The 18848-nt window shown below is 49.2% G+C and overlaps 4 protein-coding genes across 11 annotated transcripts; 2 read left to right on the top strand and 2 right to left on the bottom strand.

Annotated features, from left to right (window-relative positions):
• Window positions 1-1893: 1893 nt before the first annotated feature.
• acbd5b (acyl-CoA binding domain containing 5b) lies at window positions 1894-8021 on the top strand. 5 transcript variants are annotated; one of them, XM_028978535.1, is made up of 13 exons: window positions 1894-1912; window positions 2031-2112; window positions 3775-3895; window positions 4369-4441; window positions 4518-4629; window positions 4885-4986; window positions 5517-5627; window positions 5707-5771; window positions 6035-6104; window positions 6173-6375; window positions 6443-6490; window positions 6566-6675; window positions 6805-8021. In XM_028978535.1, exons 2-13 carry the CDS (start codon window positions 2049-2051, stop codon window positions 6815-6817), a joined length of 1092 nt encoding a protein of 363 aa, XP_028834368.1. In that variant the 5' UTR covers window positions 1894-1912; window positions 2031-2048; the 3' UTR covers window positions 6818-8021. The 5 variants fall into 5 exon arrangements, with proteins under 5 accessions (XP_028834368.1, XP_028834367.1, XP_028834370.1 ...); XM_028978534.1 differs by having other exon boundaries at window positions 1903-1946; XM_028978537.1 differs by lacking the exon at window positions 1894-1912 and having other exon boundaries at window positions 1919-2112; window positions 6801-8021.
• A 2373-nt stretch (window positions 8022-10394) lies between these two features.
• On the bottom strand, window positions 10395-11689 carry fuz (fuzzy planar cell polarity protein). The gene is given in 3 exon segments (XM_028978533.1): window positions 10395-10436; window positions 10438-10492; window positions 10494-11689. Coding segments are annotated over 3 exon segments (1260 nt in total). The 5' UTR covers window positions 11657-11689.
• On the top strand, window positions 10585-15451 carry LOC114789288 (sterile alpha motif domain-containing protein 13-like). Of its 4 annotated transcripts, none has more exons than XM_028978543.1 (5): window positions 10585-11733; window positions 13141-13271; window positions 13348-13390; window positions 13486-13597; window positions 14606-15451. In XM_028978543.1, exons 2-5 carry the CDS (start codon window positions 13184-13186, stop codon window positions 14747-14749), a joined length of 387 nt encoding a protein of 128 aa, XP_028834376.1. In that variant the 5' UTR covers window positions 10585-11733; window positions 13141-13183; the 3' UTR covers window positions 14750-15451. The 4 variants fall into 4 exon arrangements, with proteins under 4 accessions (XP_028834376.1, XP_028834374.1, XP_028834373.1 ...); XM_028978541.1 differs by having other exon boundaries at window positions 10586-12592; XM_028978540.1 differs by lacking the exon at window positions 10585-11733 and adding an exon at window positions 12287-12385.
• An 83-nt stretch (window positions 15452-15534) lies between these two features.
• On the bottom strand, window positions 15535-17336 carry gng5 (guanine nucleotide binding protein (G protein), gamma 5). The gene is made up of 3 exons (XM_028978544.1): window positions 17175-17336; window positions 16485-16635; window positions 15535-15830 (listed from the first exon to the last, which is right to left on the bottom strand). The coding sequence occupies exons 1-2, from the start codon at window positions 17253-17255 to the stop codon at window positions 16510-16512; spliced, it is 207 nt and encodes a 68-aa protein (XP_028834377.1). The 5' UTR covers window positions 17256-17336; the 3' UTR covers window positions 15535-15830; window positions 16485-16509.
• Window positions 17337-18848: the final 1512 nt, after the last annotated feature.

The raw sequence follows: 18848 nt of genomic DNA on the forward strand, positions 1-18848 counted from the left end.
GTCATGGCCCAATGGAGGACGAGCGCGCTTTTTCCACCGATGAGCAAAACATCACACCCGTCTGTAGCTCCTTGGCCGGTAGACCGTCTCGAGATTAGCTGATATAAAACGATCAGGGCAATGAAATTAACCAACACCTTACGTCGTTATAAACAGATCCTGTTTGAGCTCGTCAACGATTAAAACAATAATTTATCATTAAATTATTATGCGATATACTCTCTGATAACCTCCAAATAAGACAGAGACTATTTATTCCACAATATCAACTGATTTACCAAATTTGGTTACATTAGAGATGTTTGTGGAGTTTAGAAGAGTTCACAGAGATCACTCTCCACTGAATATTGTTCATCCAGAAGAACTAACTTCCTGTTGTTCACATTGCAGAGAATCTCACGTGGACCCTCATCAACACCAAGAAAGGCCAGCAGCGTCTCCACTTTCTGCGGGCTGCGGAGAGCCCACCTACCACCCCCATTTTCACCATGCACCACACCACACGCTGCTCCAACAAAGCCATGACGATTGTGAAGGACCCCGTCCACCCATCGCACTCTCTCTTAGCCCTCCTGGTTCCATAGCACACAGGCCTCCACCACAAAGATGGGACACAGCTTCCTCCATGGTTCCTACGGCCATTAAAAGCCTGGAAATGTCATGGAATTTGAAAAGAGAATTTTCCAGGCTTTGAAAAGTTTTGAAATACAAAATAAACATTTAACATTCTGGAAAAGTCATTGAAATCTGATTTACACATGAATGTATAACGAAGTACATAGTTCCTGTGAGACTGCGCAAGAGAGGTTTCTCTACGTTTACAACTACAACATTTAAAACTTCAGAGAACGAATGGGCATGAACATTTCGAGTAATTAGGAACCCTTTTCTTCCCACAAGCGATAAGACTCCTTAACCAGAACTGAACTCCACAAAGCTGAACTCTCTCTCACCACTCATTCAGTGTCCTCGCCCCCTGTCCTGCACTACTGCTGTTATGTATGGATGCATCGTCACCACAGCCACCACCACCGTAACAACTAAAGCTTCAGGGATTTTCAAATGGACCAGTAGCATCATAATGGACACGTATTTTACACCATGACACTGGACTACATTTTGGACTTCTCCAGCTCTACAACTGTAGGAGGACTCTGCAACTTTTTATCTTATTGGACAAACCATCACCAGCCCTGCACTGACACCATTTGCAGGCTCACTCTACCCTGGACGGACGCCCCGCTCTGTATCACTCCTTCCCAACGTTTCTTCCCACCTTTTTTTTGTGTGGAGTTTTTCCTTGTGTGCAGAAGGGTCATGTGTGTTGGGGTGTCAACTGTAGGGCCTGTCAAAGCCCATTGAGACACACTGTATGTGATTATGGGTTCTATAAGAAATACATGTTGTTGTTGGTGATGTTACGCTGATGCCAACAGGCCGAACAAGCTGACCAAAAAGGCTGCTTCTTGTCCTGGGTGTCAGGCAGGAGAGCCGGGCTTGTCTGTACCGTGGACAACCCCTCTCCCCGACGGACCATCAGAGCACACGCAGCAATAGACTCATCTCCTCTAAACGCAGAACTGAGCGCCACAGGAAGTATTAGTATTAGATCAGTATTACAGTATTACAGTATTCACATCACTTGTCATAGCTATTTATTATAAAAACCTATTATTTTGTTTTTTTTCTTTGATATTATAGTTTTATTTGCAGTATAAATACTGTTCTGTTCTTGTTTGAATGGTGACACCTTCATATTACTATTTGACATTCACCCGGCAACAGGAGAGTCCGTTTTAAAGCCCCTTCTGCAAAGCACTGTGGGTATTGTAGGCCCGAGGCTCGTCACGCCGCTGTCCCCGCTCCACTTCCGGACTACATTTCCCAGCCTGGACGCGCGGGGATTTAACAGGTGGCTTATCAATTCGTCACATAGTGAGGGTCGCGTACGTTCTTGATAAAACGTTTTATCGCGAATCTATGCATATAAGTTGTTTGAAGACCGGAGTTGATTTTCTTTCCCTCTTTAGTATCAGTCTGAGGAGGCGATGGCAGCGCTGGAGTCCCGGTTCGAAGCCGCGGTGAAGGTGATGAACAGTTTACCCCAAGACGGTAATGAAGCTCATTTCTCCTGAAATCACCACCATCAAATCAATAAATGTAGAAACATTATATCGAATCTCGGAGTATTCTGCGGAGGAAGAAAAGTAAATGCCAAATGTAATCTTTTCATGACCACACCGCTTCTGCAGAGAATTAAGCTGGTAGAAGTAAGTTTAATAAGTAAGTTTAGAAGTAAGTTTAAGTTTAATGGGGCAGTGGTTGGGGCCTAGCGTTTAAGGAAGCGAGTCCGTAATCAGAAGGTTGCCGGTTCGAATCCCGATCCGCCAAGGTGCCACTGAGCAAAGCACCGTCCCCACACACTGCTCCCCGGGCGCCTGTCATGGTGCCCACTGCTCACTCAGGGTGATGGGATAAATGCAGAGGACAAATTTCACTGTGTGCACCGTGTGCTGTGCTGCTGTGTTTCACATGTGACAATCACTTCACTGGCAGTGGTGGCCTAGTGGTGGCCTAGTGGTTAAGGAAGCGGCCCCGTAATCAGAAGGTTGCTGGTTCGAATCCCGATCTGCCAAGGTACCACAAGGTACCACTGAGGTGTCACTGAGCAAAGCACCGTCCCCACATGGCTGCCTGTCATGGCTGCCCACTGCTCACTCAGGGTGATGGGTTAAATGCAGAGGACAAATTTCACTGTGTGCACTGTGTGCTGTGCTGCTGTGTATCACGTGTGACAATCACTTCACTTTCACTTATAATAAAACTTTTTTTTTTTTTTTGGCGGTGTGTGGTGGCCAAAAGTGGTATTTCACGTAGTGGCAAAAGTGTCAAACTCAAACACGAATTTTTTAGTATCTCCAAATATGTGGCCAATGATTCGGCACTGACTTTTTTTTTTTTTTTAAATATTTACGTATTAATCAATTTTTACGTTGCTTATATTTTACATTACATTTCAATGTAGATCGGCACAAAGCGCCTCTAATTAGACCAGTAGTCAAGGGCAACGGTGGCAAGGAACAACACGCTGAAGAGAGAAATAAGAAGGAGCCTTGTACAGAACCGAGGGGAACCCATGCAGATTTCGGTGTTCAGACATTTACATAGCGGTTAAGAAAGCGGCTCCGTAGTCAGAAGGTTGCCGGTTCGAATCCCGATCCGCCAATGTGCCAGTGAGCAAAAGCACCTTCACCACACGCTGCTCCCCGGGCGCCCTTCATGGTGCCCACTGCTCACCGAGGGTGATGGTAAATACAGAGGACATGTGTCACCGTGTGCTGTGCTGCAGTGTTTCACAATGACAATCACTTTCACCTTTTCATTGAACTTTGCTGGATTTTCCCTCACTTGTTAAACAAAAACCCAGAAATCTTCACTTTTACAAGGTCATGTATGTCTGTGAACGAACACACGTTGCTGACATTGTGAAAATGCGGAATGATCCAGCCGCGCTTCTGCTCGCTGCGCTTTTGACTTGAACCGTATTATCTACAGCGTTCTCAAGTGTAAAAGTGCACGATGTACGTGGATTTATGCAGGTAGGTTCAGCCCAGGTGAAAGGCACCATAGTAATGTAAATTAACTCATGCACTGTCTTTCCATTCGGAACTTTTATTTTAAAATGTTGCATACGCCAAAAAGCCTTAAATTGGACGAGTGGCCGAATTTTTCCTGGACGGTGGCACATTGGAGACACTCCCTACGTCTGTGCAGGTGTATACCAGCCTTCAGAAGATATGCTGCTGACGTTTTACAGCTACCACAAGCAAGCTACAGAGGGTCCCTGCAAGGTTCCCAAACCCAGCTTCTGGGATGCACCAGGAATAGCAAAATGGTACGTTTTTACCGTTAACATAAGCTGGAAAAACCAAAAACACATTTTACATCGAACATCAACTTACGTAATTAATATAGAGCAAATATAATAGAATATATGTTCTATTTGAGAGAAATCTAAATTGCTTCAGCTGATTAACACTGCATCGTTTTATACTTATTACATTCATCATTCACGCGAATCATGAAGAGCAGCACATGCGGTCTGATGCACCGAAACCGCTTCAAAGGGCCCCGCCTATTAAAGCCCTCGGAGATGTTGGATAGGACGACAAAAGAGCGTTTTTGAAGATTGAACCCCCAATTTTTTTGAAAATGGGTCACATGTTGCCTTGGGCTTTTAACAAGTCCTTTGATGAGCACATCATCATTTTGTACTGGTAAATGTGATCTGCATTTGATGTCCTCTGTGAAGAAGACATCTGATCTAGTCACGTAGTCTCCTGTAACTGGAATTGTGACTGGTTGAAGGGAAGCCTGGAGGGCTTTGGAAGACATGCCGAAAGAGGAAGCCATGGCCGAGTACGTCGAGGAGATTCAGCTGGTGAGCGTCCCCTAGTTCCCCAAGAACACGTACACGCGCACGCAATGCGTAGACGCCTCAGCTCTTCCTGCGGCAGGTCCTGGAGGTCCTCCCGCTGAACCAGCACGTGGCGGAGTTGCTGGAGTCTCTCGGGACGTTCTACGAGATTGTGGACAGCGGAGAGGACAGCTCTGCAGAAGTGGCCACAGGTACAAGTCCCTTCAGATGGTCAGTGCATTCGCGTGTTCTGGGTTCATGTGCATGCAAGGAAAGCAAATGAAGGAAGATCTTCATGTTCTGATGGTACATTCGGTTGGTAAATATAATATACTATAGTGAATTTTTTTGTCCTTCTTACATGCAAGGCTGTTTGAAATGGGGGTCAAGCCGGGGTGGGCGGGGCTTAGTTTACTGTGTGCTGAGGACGTGTATGGTTCAGTCTCTGTCACCTCCCTGTCACTCAGAAAACGCGTTCTCGTTGCCGCCACCACAAAGTACCCCGCCGGTGAACGGAAGTTCGGGGAGCAGTGAGGAGGAGGACGGGGACGATGAAGAGAGCGAAGATGGTGAGGAACCTGGAAGACACTCGTCCTTCCAGCATGAATCGTATGCTCTCATGCCAGGAACCTTTTCCTGAAAAGTACTTTTCAGGCCCTGCAGTTTTTTGGGGGGGATTTTGTGATCGGGTCGAACTGCACGAAGAAGCGGTGACCAGGTGACCCCCGGATATGTCGCGTCCGGCCAGGCTTTTCTAATTGTCTGTTCACCGTGGGCCATGCTGATGTTCTAGCGTTTTCACTATCTGGGTGTAAGTGACAGATTTTTCGTCTTTATAAATGACCGTATTTGGTGGCCTAGCAGTTAAGGAAACGGAGCCGAAATCGGAAGCTTGTGCCACCGAGGTCCCCTTGATTAAGGGACCGTCCCCGCACGCTGGTCCCCGGGCGCCTGTCACCAGGGTTGATGGTAAATTGGTGATTGTTTGACTCCGCAGTTGACCTGCTTGGTCACCATAGATTTTAGATGACCGCCGGTTTCCAGTTGAGGTACTTCAGTGTAAAGGAGGTTCAACAGAACTATGTTTCTCCATCCTCAGAGGGCGTGTCTGGGCTGAGACCTGGCTCCGCCCACTCTCTGACCAGCCACAGCTCGCTGAACAGTCAGGAGGACGATGGCGAGCTGACCTGCGTCGGCGAGGTGGCACATGGTGACGTCCCTGATGTTACACCGATATGGACGCCGCGTGGTTCCTGTTCTTTTAATCAGCCGGTGACGTCTCGTTCCAGGTGACCGTGTCATCGTCCCCGGACTGAAGCTCCAGGCTGGTTCCAGAAAGCACACGCCGGAGGAAGTAAGACTCATCAATAAAGTTTGATCATTAATATCCCAGATCTACATAAGATGTATTGCATTGTGCGCGTTCGCCAATCAGAACACTCGAATTTACTCTTTTAAAATAAAAGTTCATCTTCGGGGTCAAAAGGGTCTGGGTGGGTAGTTAGTTCCTCCTCACCAACCTACAGTTTCTATCTGGTTTATGTCTGTTTTTCTTTTTTCATTTTAAAATGAACTTGTTATTCTGTAAAACTAGTCCAAATAATCTGCTTCCTCCAGGGTGCTGAGGTTCCTCTGGCAGCATTTGATGGAGGCCAGAACCCACCAGATCAGATGCTCAGGGCAGGAGGTGAGGATTAATAATCATACCCCGCTTTTATTCACCAGGTTAATATATAAGCACGTTTTTTTTTGCAGATTGTGGCCTGATGGTCGCAGCACAGTCTGACTGTGCAAAAAACCAGTGCGGTTTGACTCGAAAAGACGCACGGGGTGTTGCCGTGGCCTGTTACCATGGAAACGGGAGGAAGGAGGTTGCCATGGCGCTCGTCCGACTGCAGGACAACATGCGGAGAGTCCTGCAGAGGCTGAATACGCTGGAGGCCCTGACCGCATCACAGGTAAGGAGCCGACTTGAGACGCCATGTGAAGTTGAGCTGGCGCCTTTAACAGATCTTCGTTTTGTAGGTTCGATCGTTAACTCTCGGGCAGGAGGGGATTCCCTGTAAAGACGAGGTGAGGGCTTCATGGCGGGCTGCTTTTTATTCTTGAGAGCTTTTTGTGAGTTTGCGGTCTCTCTGTCCATTTCAGACTCCGGGGTGGTGGCCTTTTTCTGCATCTCCGCTCACGGTTACGTTTGCGGTGGTCTGGCCTGCGCTGGTGCACTGGTTGGTGCGCTTGTACTCTAAACGTCGGAGAGTGTGAGTGTTCTTTACGGCCACAGAATGATTCTTTTGATCGTGGCATCATTACGTGTCATGTGAAATATAAAACTGTACAATTTAATTGACGAATAATCGCAAGCACAATTGGAATGTGTGTCCAGATAGAATGGAGAAATAAGCCTCAGGTGACTGGACTGTTGCTTCAGTAGAACCCGAGAAAGACATCTTACTTGGAACAGTAAGAAGACAAAGATTTAGTAAAATATGTAACTGAAAATTGAAACGCCACCGCAGCTCCTCCAAGGACGCGACGACATGTAACGGTGTTCATTACAATAATTATTCCTGTTATTGTGCTGAGGTGTGTGACTTATTATATTTACACTGCTCAAAAAATAAAGGGAACACAAAAATGACATCCTAGATCTGAATGAATGAAATATTCTTATTAAAAACGGTGTCAGCACATTTAACTATCAATGGACATCAAATTTATCAACCCCTGGATGTCTGGATTTGGAGTCACACTCAAAATTAAAGTGGAAAAACTGGCTTATCCAAGTTTGATGTAATGTCCCTCCTGAGGGATCTCCTCCCAGCATCTGCCAGCTCCTGGACAGTCTGTGGTGTAACGTGGCGTTGGTGGATGGAGCGAGACGAGATGTCCCAGATGAGCTCTGGGGAACGGGCGGGTCCTTAGCATCAATGCCTTCATCTCGCAGGAACTGCTGACACTCCAGCTACATGAGGTCCAGCATGGTCTTGCATCATGAGGAACCAGGGCCAACCACACCAGCATATGGTCTCACAAGGGGTCTGAGGAGCTCATCTCGGTACCTAATGGCAGTCAGGCCACCTCTGGCGAGCACATGGAGGGCTGTGCGGTCCCTTAAAGAAATGCCACCCAACACCATTACTGACCCACTGCAGAACGTTCTCCACGGCGTCTCCAGACTGCTTTCATCTGTGAGGAGCACAGGCCGCCAGTGGTGAATTTACCAAACGTGCTGCGCGGTGTTGAGCTGTAAGCTGTTGTTTAAGGGTTTTTTCCCTTCATTTTTCTGAGCTGTGTGTATCTATGATGAAATAAATTCAGGACATGATCAGGATAACTGTGACAATCCGTTTTCTTATTTTTGTATGTTTAAGTGCATAATGATACTGTCTGAAGAAGCTCTTATCAACCATTGTCTAGTCTTCAGTTCATGTAATTATTCATTTTCCAACTAACTAGCTGGTTTATTAACTGTTTGTTTATGTTTCAAAATATCTGTTATATGGCATTAAAATGAATGCATTTCGATGCAAATGTATAGATAATATTATTATTGTGTCTCTTGATATTGAAATGAAACAATAAATCTCTTGTTTGTGGGATAATACATCCTTTCTTTGGTTTTTATTCATTTGAAACCACGTCTGGAACTGTGGACACACGGTTGCACCGGACCAGCGGGATCCCCCAAGAGCATCGACCCTTCTCAGAACACCCGAAAAACAAGTAGTCGATACCTTTTAATATATTTGTAATATATTTTATTTATTTATGCAAAGTGCTTCACCGCGCTGAAAAGACCCGTTTTCACTTTCAATCCGGTTCCACACACATTTCCTTGAATGATTGTTTGTTCGGGTTTTATGTATTTGGTAAAATAGAATTTACACCTGGCATATGGTTTTTAAGCAGTGTTAAACAGCGGAATCTTTAACATCTGGTTAGAGGCCACGCAGGCGTTTTGCTATGTTAAAGTAACGTAATTACATTACAGATACCAAACCATCCAATAAAGCAATTCAACAGGAAAAAAAGTCCAAATCAAATCACAATCGCATTTACTGGCCAAGTATGCGAGTGAACACATACATGGAATTTTATTCTGGTCATACAGTATAGTTTAGATCTCACATACAGGGTGGTAGTAGCCTAGCGGGTAACACACTCGCCTGTGAACCAGGTTCCAACCCCACTTACTACCATCGTGTCCCTGAGCAAGACACTGAACCCTGAGTGTCTCCAGGGGGGGGACTGTCCCTGTAACTACTGACTGTAAGTCGCTCTGGATAAGGGCGTCTGGTAAATGCTGTAAATGTAAATGTACAGGGCTGGGCTGAGGTCCCACAGGAGAAGGCGGGCTGCTTCCAAATAAAGCTCGTTTCATTGATAATATTGTCAATCCAAGCTGGCTTACTCCCCGATGAACCTCTGAAGTTCTGAAAAGATCAGAAGAGATGAAGGTTCTCCAATGACAATCCAGAATGAATCAACTAAGCGAATCAGGGCCACGCCGGAGTGGCAATATGGTGGGGAACGGTCGTTATAAAGGGTGACCCTTCAACAGGGCAATATTCATTACACGCAACCTTTCACGTTCATGCTGATGATTACGGCGCAAAGTTAAGGCAAGAAAGAAGTCTTAAAATATGAGAATGTTGGCTTCAACATTTCAAATATAATGCAAAAGTAAATTAGACTGGAAAATGGGCGTCCTATATTTAACTGTATATTTTGGAACGTCACTGGATCACCTTCCTTGTCAGATAAAAGGCCAGAAGAGCGAGATTCAGACGGACCGTTCTTTATAGGTTCAGTCTTCATCAGAGCAGGAAAGAAGGTGATCAGCTTCACCAGAGGAATCCAGGTTTTTATCAGACAAACTACGGAACGTAAAAAAAAACAACATATTTAATATGTATGATTTGAAATAATGCAAAAATATAACAGTGGTGGCCTGACAGGTAAGTAAGTGCCCCTGTAATCAGAAGGTTGCCGGTGTGAACCCGATACGCCAAGGTGCCACTGAGGTCCCCTTGATGAAGGTCCCGTCCCCACACACTGCTCCCCGGGCGCCGGTCATGGTGCCCACTGCTCACCGAGGGTGATGGTTAAATACAGAGGACACGTTTCACTGTGTCACCGTGTGCTGTGCTGCTGTGTTTCACAATGGGAGCAGTGTGTGGGGACGGGACCTTCATCAGTGGCACCTCAGTGGCACTTCTGATTACGGGGCCACTTCCTTACCGTCTAGGCCACCGCCGGCCCCGACACGGGGATCCCAGGTCCATTATTCACCAAATGAATCCAGTGAACAGCGGTTTTGGTTGTGATGACCGTTCAGAGTCTAAATCCATTCAGTCCCGTTAACCTCGGCATTCGGGACGCACCGATCCAACACGAGCGCCAGCCACCGTACATGACTGGACGCGGACTCGGTAACACCATGAAAACCAGTCAAAGGCGGTTTATTTTCGGTTTATTTACACGCCGTGCCGGCGTAAACTGTACATTTTCACCACCGCGCTCAGCAGCAGCTTCACTTTCCAAAACGTCCCGTTTTATTAAGACAATTTAATGAAACACTGCAAGACACAAATGTGGACTACACACACACACACCCTCACACCCACACACACACACACCCTCCCACACACCCTCCCACACACACACACACCCACACCCTCCCACACACACCCTCACACACACACACACCCTCCCACACACACACACACACACACACACTCTCTCATACACACACCCTCACACACACACACACACACCCACACTCTCTCATACACACACACCAAATCCATCCCCCACCCCCACCCGCCACCACCCACAACACCACACCCTCTCTCTCACACACACCCCATATCTTCACACCCGACACGCCTCTCTCTCCTCACCCTCACACACACATCTTCACACCCACAAACACCCTCTCTCTCACACACACCCTCATCACACCACGCTGGTGCTTCTAGAAGCCGGGGGACGAGGTGACGGCGGCCAGCGTCTGGGTGGGCGAGGGGGCGCAGGGCGAAGGTGGGCCGTCGGACAGCGCCGCCAGGAGGATTACAGCTGGTGCTGCGGCGTCCTGCATGGGCGTTAGCACTTGCACTCCTCCTCCGTCACCAGGTAACACTGCAGCGGCTGGTGGGCGTGGCCGCGGCGGAAGGCCTCCTGCGGCTCCTCCTGCGGCTCCGCCTCCCCGCCCGCCGGGCCGAGGTAGTGCGCGGCGGCGAAGGCGTAGAACCGGCCCAGCAGCTCCCAGCGTCGGGCCGGCGAGGGCGTCGGCCGGGCCGGGGCGGCGGGCGGCGGCGCGCAGTGGGACAGGGAGCGGCCGCCCCCGCGCCGGATGAGGAGCAGGGCCAGGACGTCGCGGTGGACGCCGGCGGAGGCGGGCAGGCCGCAGCCCCTCTGCTCCAGGCAGCCGCGCAGCGCCTCCACCTGCGGCGCCCAGACGCGGCCCGCCAGCTCCGTCACCGCCCGGTGGAGGCGGGGCTCCGGGCCGCACAGGACGCAGGCGTCCGCCCCGGGCAGCAGCGTGACGCGGAGCAGCCGGAAGGCCACCGCCGGGCTGCTCCGGGGCAGGAAGACGGGCCGGTCGCTGGAGGCGGTGGCCCACGGGCCGCGCAGCAGCAGGCCCAGCAGCAGCGCGTCGTCGGGCGGCAGCCGCCACCAGCCGTCCGTGGCCGCCGCCACCCGGCCGCCCACCAGCAGGCAGCCGAAGTCGCTGGCGGCCGCCTGGGCGAAGGCGCGGAGCGCGTCCTGCAGCGGCGCCGGCTCGGGGGGCAGCAGGCAGTCGGCGCAGCGGGTCAGGCGGCCCAGGAGGCCGCGGTCGCCGGCCCGGTCCAGCAGGCCGTCCAGCAGCGGGTAGACGGAGCGCAGCGCCCTCTTCAGGCGCTCCACGTTGCGCACGTCGCGCAGCTCGTCGCGGCCCAGCACCAGCACCATGCAGCCCCACGCGTCCTCCAGCAGGCGGCGCAGCGGCGGCCGCGCGTCGTCGCCCACGGCGATGAGCGCCACGCTGTCGCCGAACACCGCCCAGGCGACGCGGTGGCCGCGCTCCGTGTCGCAGGCGGACAGGGCCACGCCCCGCTGGCCGGCCGCGAACATGCGCACCGCGTTCAGCGCGCCGAGCGCGGCGAAGGGCGGCGGGGCGGCCGGGCCCCGGCAGAAGAGCGGGACGCCGCCGCCCGCCGTCAGGCAGAGCAGCTGCGCGCCTCCCGCCGGCACCATGGAGGCGGCTTCCGGTCGTCCTTCCCGTCTCCAGGGCAACGGTGACGTCACGGCCGCGGACTCCGGCCAAAATAAAGGTCCGGCGGCTGTTTCCGGTTAAAAGTAACGTTGGAGAAAATGTGAAATAGGCGATTAAAAAAATATTTATGTTGGATGAGACATCGTGGGTAGTGGATCTGTGCTCCTTCTGAGCCTCTCAGTCCTCAAATCAATAAAATGCATCAAAGTTGTATGTCTTTCATTACAATAAAAATAATTTATCTGGTTCATAGGCGAGTGTGTTGCCCATTAGGCCACTACCGCACTGTCCCTAAACTGTCCCTCGATGGAATCATCGCTCTCTAGAATGTGGGTGGTAGTAGGAACCAGATGTCCCAGATTCAAACCCCACTTCCCATCTGAGTGTCTCCAGGGGGACTGTCCCTGTCACAACTGCTCTGGAAGGGCTTTTGATAAATGCCATAAATGTACGGTACAGGCCAACATTTTGGACACCTTCGCATCCAACGTGTTTTCTTTATCTTCATGACCATTTACGTTGGTAGATTCTCACTGAAGGCATCAAAACTATGAATGAACACGTGTGGAGCTTCATCCGGCAGTAAAACCTGGAAACTCGGCCGGGACTTTTATTTTGACGACGCGCCGAGGCTCCCGCCCGGAAGTAAACAGGCTCCGTCTTCAGCGCTGAGGTGAAATTTAAAGTGATATCGTTTCTGACGAATCGGGGTAGGTGCGATGCGTTAACGGGAGACTTGGTAAAAATGAATAAAAAATGAGCGGAAAAAAACACACGACACGATTACGACGGTAACCCCCCCAGCGCAGGCTGTCAGGTTCGAATTGAGTCCAGGCGCTGTCGAGTCCAGGCGCTAACGTTAGCCTGTAAGCTAACTGGGAATTGACGTTATATTTTTATAACGATGAAACTCGCCGGTAAGGGTTTCGTTCTGATGGAATGTCATGCCGAGTGCTTTTTCATTTTTCGCACATTTGACGTTTTAATTAATGACGTAAGATGTTGCCCCTATAGAAGCTTAGCGGAATATGTATAAATATATATATATATATACATACTCGTATATTATACATTATACACGTGTATATGTATGTAAAAACGCACGACCTAACTGCATTCTTTTTATAATACACAAAGGCGAGAAAAATATTTTTTGAAATATGTTTAAAACGTTCTGAGGCGTTATTACACGTTTAAAAGCCCTCGTTTATGGTGCACTGGTTCCGGTGTCGATAAACCCTGAACGGAGATCAATCTGGTGCTTTGGATGCAGGAAAGTGGTGACAATTAATAAAAATTTAAAAAAAAGAACAATATTTTAAAGGGTAATCGGCAGAAGGCGGGTAAAAACAGGCTGGAGGAGAAGACGAGTCACATGGCCGCCCGGACTGGAACCTCTGGCCTTTCCGCTCCTGGTTCGCCCCGCCATCGAATGTGCAATGACCGAGTCTCGTCTCTTTCCCAGGGCGATGCGGCACCTGAACCGGAAGGCCTGAGGGGGGAAGAACATGCTTCTTATGGACGTGCCATCCAGGGAAGAACCACCGAGTGTGAAAATGCCAAATGACGTCCCCGCCGCAGACGGCAAAGAGCCCGGTTTGCTTCTTTCTCTCCTCGCGTGTTACCCGTCCCGAGTAAAAAAACGCAGCTGAGTCTGGTTTTCCTCCCACAGCTGGGGTGGAGAACAAGACCAATGGATCTGTGGAAAATAAAACGTGAGTTTCCGAGATGCTTCACGGCACACTGCCATACCGGTGGCGGAGACATGTTTAAACGGCTCGTACGTGGGATTGTTCTGTTCTAATTCCAGCGTGGAGGAAAATGGACAGTTCCCGGACCCCGCAGAGTGGGCCGTCACCGATGTAGTCGACTATTTCAAAGCCGCTGGGTTTGAGGAGCAGGCCGGTGCATTTCAAGATCAGGTAGGGACACGAGGCGAACCAGATCTGACCTTTTTATTGGGTCAAATAACTGTGCAGTAAGAGTATGAACACAATCAGTTTAAACTGCCAAGCGAAAGCTAACGCAGCTATCACATGGTGGTAACCACAGGGGTCAAGGGTTAGGAAGCGGTCTGCCCCAAAACAGGTCATCTGTCAGAAGCAGCATTCGAAGCCACGCCTCCAGGGGAAACTGCAACCTGAACGCCTCAGACCGCTCGGCCATCCTGACGTACAAGGTGTTTCACGCTTTAAACACGCCGCGCGGCCACATATAATACAGAACGCAGCAGAACCTTCCCAAGTTCTCCACACCGCCCCTCTGCTACGCTCCCTCCACCGGCTCCCAGTAGCTGCACGCATCAGGTTCTAAATACTGATGCTGGCCTACAAAGCCAAACATGGAGTAGCACCATCCTACCTCACAGCCCTTATTACACCTCGCACTGCACCTCGTATACTCCGAGCCTCCAGTACTGCTCGCCTGGTCCCCCCATCTCTGAAGGTAAAAGGAAGACGCTCATCTAGACTCTTCTCCGTCTTGGCCCCTCGGTGGTGGAATGAACTTCCAGCTCAGTCACTGAGCACCTTCACACGGCAGCTCAACACCTTCCTCTTTAGAGAAGATTTAGATGAACTTGTAACCTTCTTATTGTCTGACTTCTGTATAGAAACTAGAACAGAGTGAATAAAAAGGTTGTATTCATAGTTGAGGGTCCTAGTGAACCAGAACTGACCACTTCATCCATGGTGACATGGAAGCACGTTGTAAGTCGCTCTGGATATGGGCATCTGGTAAATGCCGTAAAATGTTAATGCTGTTCAGTCTTAATAAAACTCGTCCAGAAGCATCAGGTCAGAGACAGTAGATCAGTAAAATGTATATTTGTGTACTTGTTGTCATGAGTATAGGAAACTGTTGCGTAATGTCAGTAGGACGGCGGGGACGATGTCCCGGTAACTCCGGACGCTGCTGTGTCTGTGTGGCAGGAAATCGACGGGAAGTCGCTGCTCCTGATGACCCGGAACGACGTCCTGACCGGCCTGTCCATCAAGCTGGGCCCGGCGCTGAAGATCTACGAGTACCACGTGAAGCCTCTGCAGACGCAGCACCTGAAGAGCAACGCGGCGTAGCGTTGCCACGGCGACCCGCGGGCGGCGTCCGATGCAATATTACTGCCGGATCGTACTTGACGCCGGGACTCTGGCTGTTTGAACGGGCCACCGCCGCCTTTACTTGAAGCGTCTCCCCGCGTCCGTCCCGTTTGTCCTTTTTGTTGTAAAAAGGGAGGACGTCGTTCCTGAAGAGGTTCCGCCGCGGGGAACTTGAGCACAACGTGTCCGGTTTACCAGGGTGGCTACAAAACCGGCGTCCTTTTTTACCGAATCCTTTACGTGTTTTTGCTCCGTGCACCGTGGCTGGAATGATGTGCAGCCGGCCCGGCCTCCGTACGGAGCGGATTAAATGCATGCCGTATCAGTACCGTAAAAACGCAGCGCGGGAAATGAAACGTGTCAAGTTGTTGTGAGGTGTCGCTTTAATATTTGGCGTGAGCGTACAAGACGAGAGATGCGGTGGATATTTTTATCGTTTAAATAAACGTACATGACGACCGTATATCATCATGCGGATTTTATTACGGGGGGGGGGGGTATTTATTCGTGCCGGGTTCCTTTCCCCTTCCGTCCCCCATCTGGTTTCGTTGCTGTGGTTTGGGGCGGAAGAACGTTTAGTAATTTCGTAGCATGATTTGGTTTGTAGACTCTGAGCTCTCGGTGGTGATGTTCTTTGTGTTGCGTTCTCTGGTTTGAATAAACGGTATGGACCACACTGTACGAGCCGAGCGTGAAGATTGTTCTGTTTAACCGCAACACGTACGTGCCATTCGGAGTAAAACAGTTAACACACTGGCAACGCGTACAGAAACGTCATGTTTATTAGGGACAAAAAAAAGCTCCAGGCTGAGAAAAAGAGAGCGGTGTTAAAAAGAAGAGTGGCACAATAAATTAAAATAAATCCCTGTCTGTGCCAAGTGAGAGCATCGCCGTCCACCACAATATTGCTGGCCAGTTGGTTAAGGCGAGTTTGGGTAAAACTGAGAACTGTCTGGACTTTTTAAAGGCATGACTGAGAAACCAGGCGCCAGTTTGTTCGCATGGTGAGATCACGTCAACGCTGGTCCAACAGGAAAGTCACAGCAACAGGAGGAAAGGCCTGAAAAAGGAAGAACACATCAGACCAAAAGCATCCAATCAGTTAAAGCTCCCCTACTGCCCCACTCAGACTTTTTTCTGCTTTCATATCGGTCCTGTCGGTCCCCTAATTCTGCATCTGAAGTCTCTCGGTGCAGAATTACAGCCACTTTGATCCAGTCCCACAATGAGATGTCCCAGGACGAACCGTTTCACCGTCTGTAGCTTTAAATGCTAATGAGGAGGAGAGAGGCGGGACAAGGAGGAGAGCGGCCTATAGAAGTTGAGCGTACATTCGCAGAAATTACGTCATCAACACCATCCACCAACCACAATGTCTAAAAATAAAATAAAAACCTGCTGGTTCTTCAGTCTCACGTGACTGAACTAAAAAAAAAAATCTATACATTTCTGCTCATTTTTGCATCCAATCACAGAGCAACTGCAATGCTTCACACGTTTTGAGGCCATGACAGTCGGTGGAAATAATGTTGTAGGGGAGGGGCGGGACATTCTCTGGGCGGACAAAGCATGAGAAAGGGGAGGTAACATTTCCCCTTATGACGTCATAAGGGGGACAAATTCCATACCCGACCGTCTGAGCTGCATACTCGTATTAATGTTAAACCGTCTCACAAAGTGAAATTTCGTAACCAGCCATGAGCACCACTCTCACCATTGGCAAGTGTCCCCGAGGACCCTCACAAGAAGGAGCAGAGCTTCTGCGGCCGGAAGGGATTGGTGTTGGAGGACAGGCCGGTGAGCAGCGGGTCCTGGAGGGCGTGCTGCATGCAGAACTGCTGCAGGTCGGCCGCCGCCTGCGACACCTGGAGGGCAGAAGTGAATTTCTGAAAAGAAGCGGAGCTCCGGAGTGATTTCATGTCTGCGTCCTACGTGTCTACAGCGTTAAAGGAGCCGAAACGCTAGATCACGTGGGCAGATCTTAAAGGTTCTAGAGCGAAATTCAATTTTAAAGTCATAAAAAAAAATTAAACTGAAATACTGAACGATTTCAATTCCACAAAAACATTTGATAATTTATTAGAAGCGTTGCGCCACGTGGAAAACTTGTTCATAATCAGCAACAACAGCAAGAACATGAATGTGCTAACTGGCTAATGCTAGCGGCAAGAGTTGAAGACGGCCGTTAAAAGGTGGCGGAAAAGTCATTTAAAGAGCCGAAACGCCCCAGTACGCGTTAGCCGGCGACGGAGAACTTTAAACAGCCCGTCGTTTTGTAAAGAGAGGCCGAATGAGGCAGCTCATCCCCCCCCACGCCCAGTCGCGCTAGCTCCGCTAGCCTAGCAGGCTAACGAATCAACAGGTTCCCGCCGGAGCGCGGCCCGGGGGGATCGGGGCGCGGTACCTTCACCCGGTTGATGCTGGCCTCGAACCGCAGCTGCTGCACGACCTTCTTCATCGCGACGAGGTTGGAGGCGCCCGACATGGCGGAGAAGCGACGGCGGCGACTCGGGGCGAAGTGGGAACAAAAGCGGCGGCTTCCGGCTTTCGGGGGAGCGGGGGCGGGGCCTCGACAGGCGCCCCGCCCACACGCGTTCGATCACGCTGAAATATTTCCAGCATTTACTAGACGTCCTTATCCAGAGCGCCTTACAGTCAGTAGTTACGGGGACAGTCCCCCCCTGGAGCAACTTAGGGTTAAGTGTCCTGCTCAGGGACACGATGGTAGTAAGTGGGGTTTGAACCTGGGTCTTCTGGTTCATGTTACCTACTAGGCTACTAGCACCCAAATATACTACTTTAATTCCAGAATAAACTAGTATAGAGCAGTATTAAAACACCACAAAACTGCATAAACTCACACTGAAATAAAGTCAAACTGGCCAATAGGCAGTTTGGCAGGTTTGAATGCTTTATTATCGTTTTTTCCTCACTATCGTAGTTAAAATTTAAATCTGTCTAATTTATGCTTGTGAGTAAATAGTTATTTTTTTCTTTACTATAATGCTAAAATATTAGGTGAGACAGATTACTTAAACTTTCCAGGTTTAGCCAGTGTTTTTTGGTGCATGTATTGCATCAGCATACATTAATGAATCTATATTCCATGTGTTGGTTTGAACGCACTGTGTGGATTTTGAAATTAAAATGCAGGGAAGCAGCAAATGTTCAATGATGTAACTGAACGATGCTGAAAAAGTTCATAGTGGAATGCAAATTCATTTAATATTTCTATTATCATACAACAATGGACAAAAAAAACCAACAACTTCAAGTTCATTACACGTTCTCAACCCCTCGTTTAAACACAAATCAGTTTGAACTAGACAACAAGTGTTCAATATGTAGATTCACACACAAAAAAAAACTCAAAACCTGGAACTTCAGGGGACATAATTTAAAGCATTTGGCAGCACGAACATAAATTATTCACTTTAACCCCCACAATTCAGTGGTCCCCTATTAGGAAAATTTAACTTTGTGAGATTGTTTAACATTAATACGAGTTCCCCCAGCCTGTCTATGGTCCTATAGTAGCTAAAAATTGCGATAGGGGGGTTTTGGTCATTCTGCTTCACGGTCCAGAGAGCGGCAGCTCATTTGTCCCCTTATGACATCACAAAAAAGGTTACCTCCCGTTTCTCATGCTTTTTCTCCCCTAAAACATTTTCATATTTCATTTACAGCATTTACCAGACGTCCTTATCCAGAGCGACTTACAGTCAGTAGTGACAGGGACAGTCCCCCCCTGGAGACACTCAGGGTTAAGTGTCTTGCCCAGGGACATGATGGTAGTTAGTGGGGTTTGAACCTGGGTCTTCTGGTTCGTAGGCGAGTGTGTTACCCGCTAGGCTACTACCACCCATGATCTCCACCGACCGTCATGGCTTGTAAACGTGAGAATTGCAGTTGATCTGTGACTGGATGTAAAAATGAGCAGAAACTCTGAAGACGCGAGACTCTGAAGAACCAGCGGGTTCAATTGATTTTTTCTAGAAAAACACCGACACGACTTCCTGTCTGTGCCAAACATCGTTGTTGGTGGATGGTGTTGATGACGTAATTTCTGCAAATGTCC

Source organism: Denticeps clupeoides, chromosome 4 (genome assembly GCF_900700375.1).
Source record: "Denticeps clupeoides chromosome 4, fDenClu1.1, whole genome shotgun sequence".
NCBI classification, from domain to species: Eukaryota; Metazoa; Chordata; class Actinopteri; order Clupeiformes; family Denticipitidae; genus Denticeps; species Denticeps clupeoides.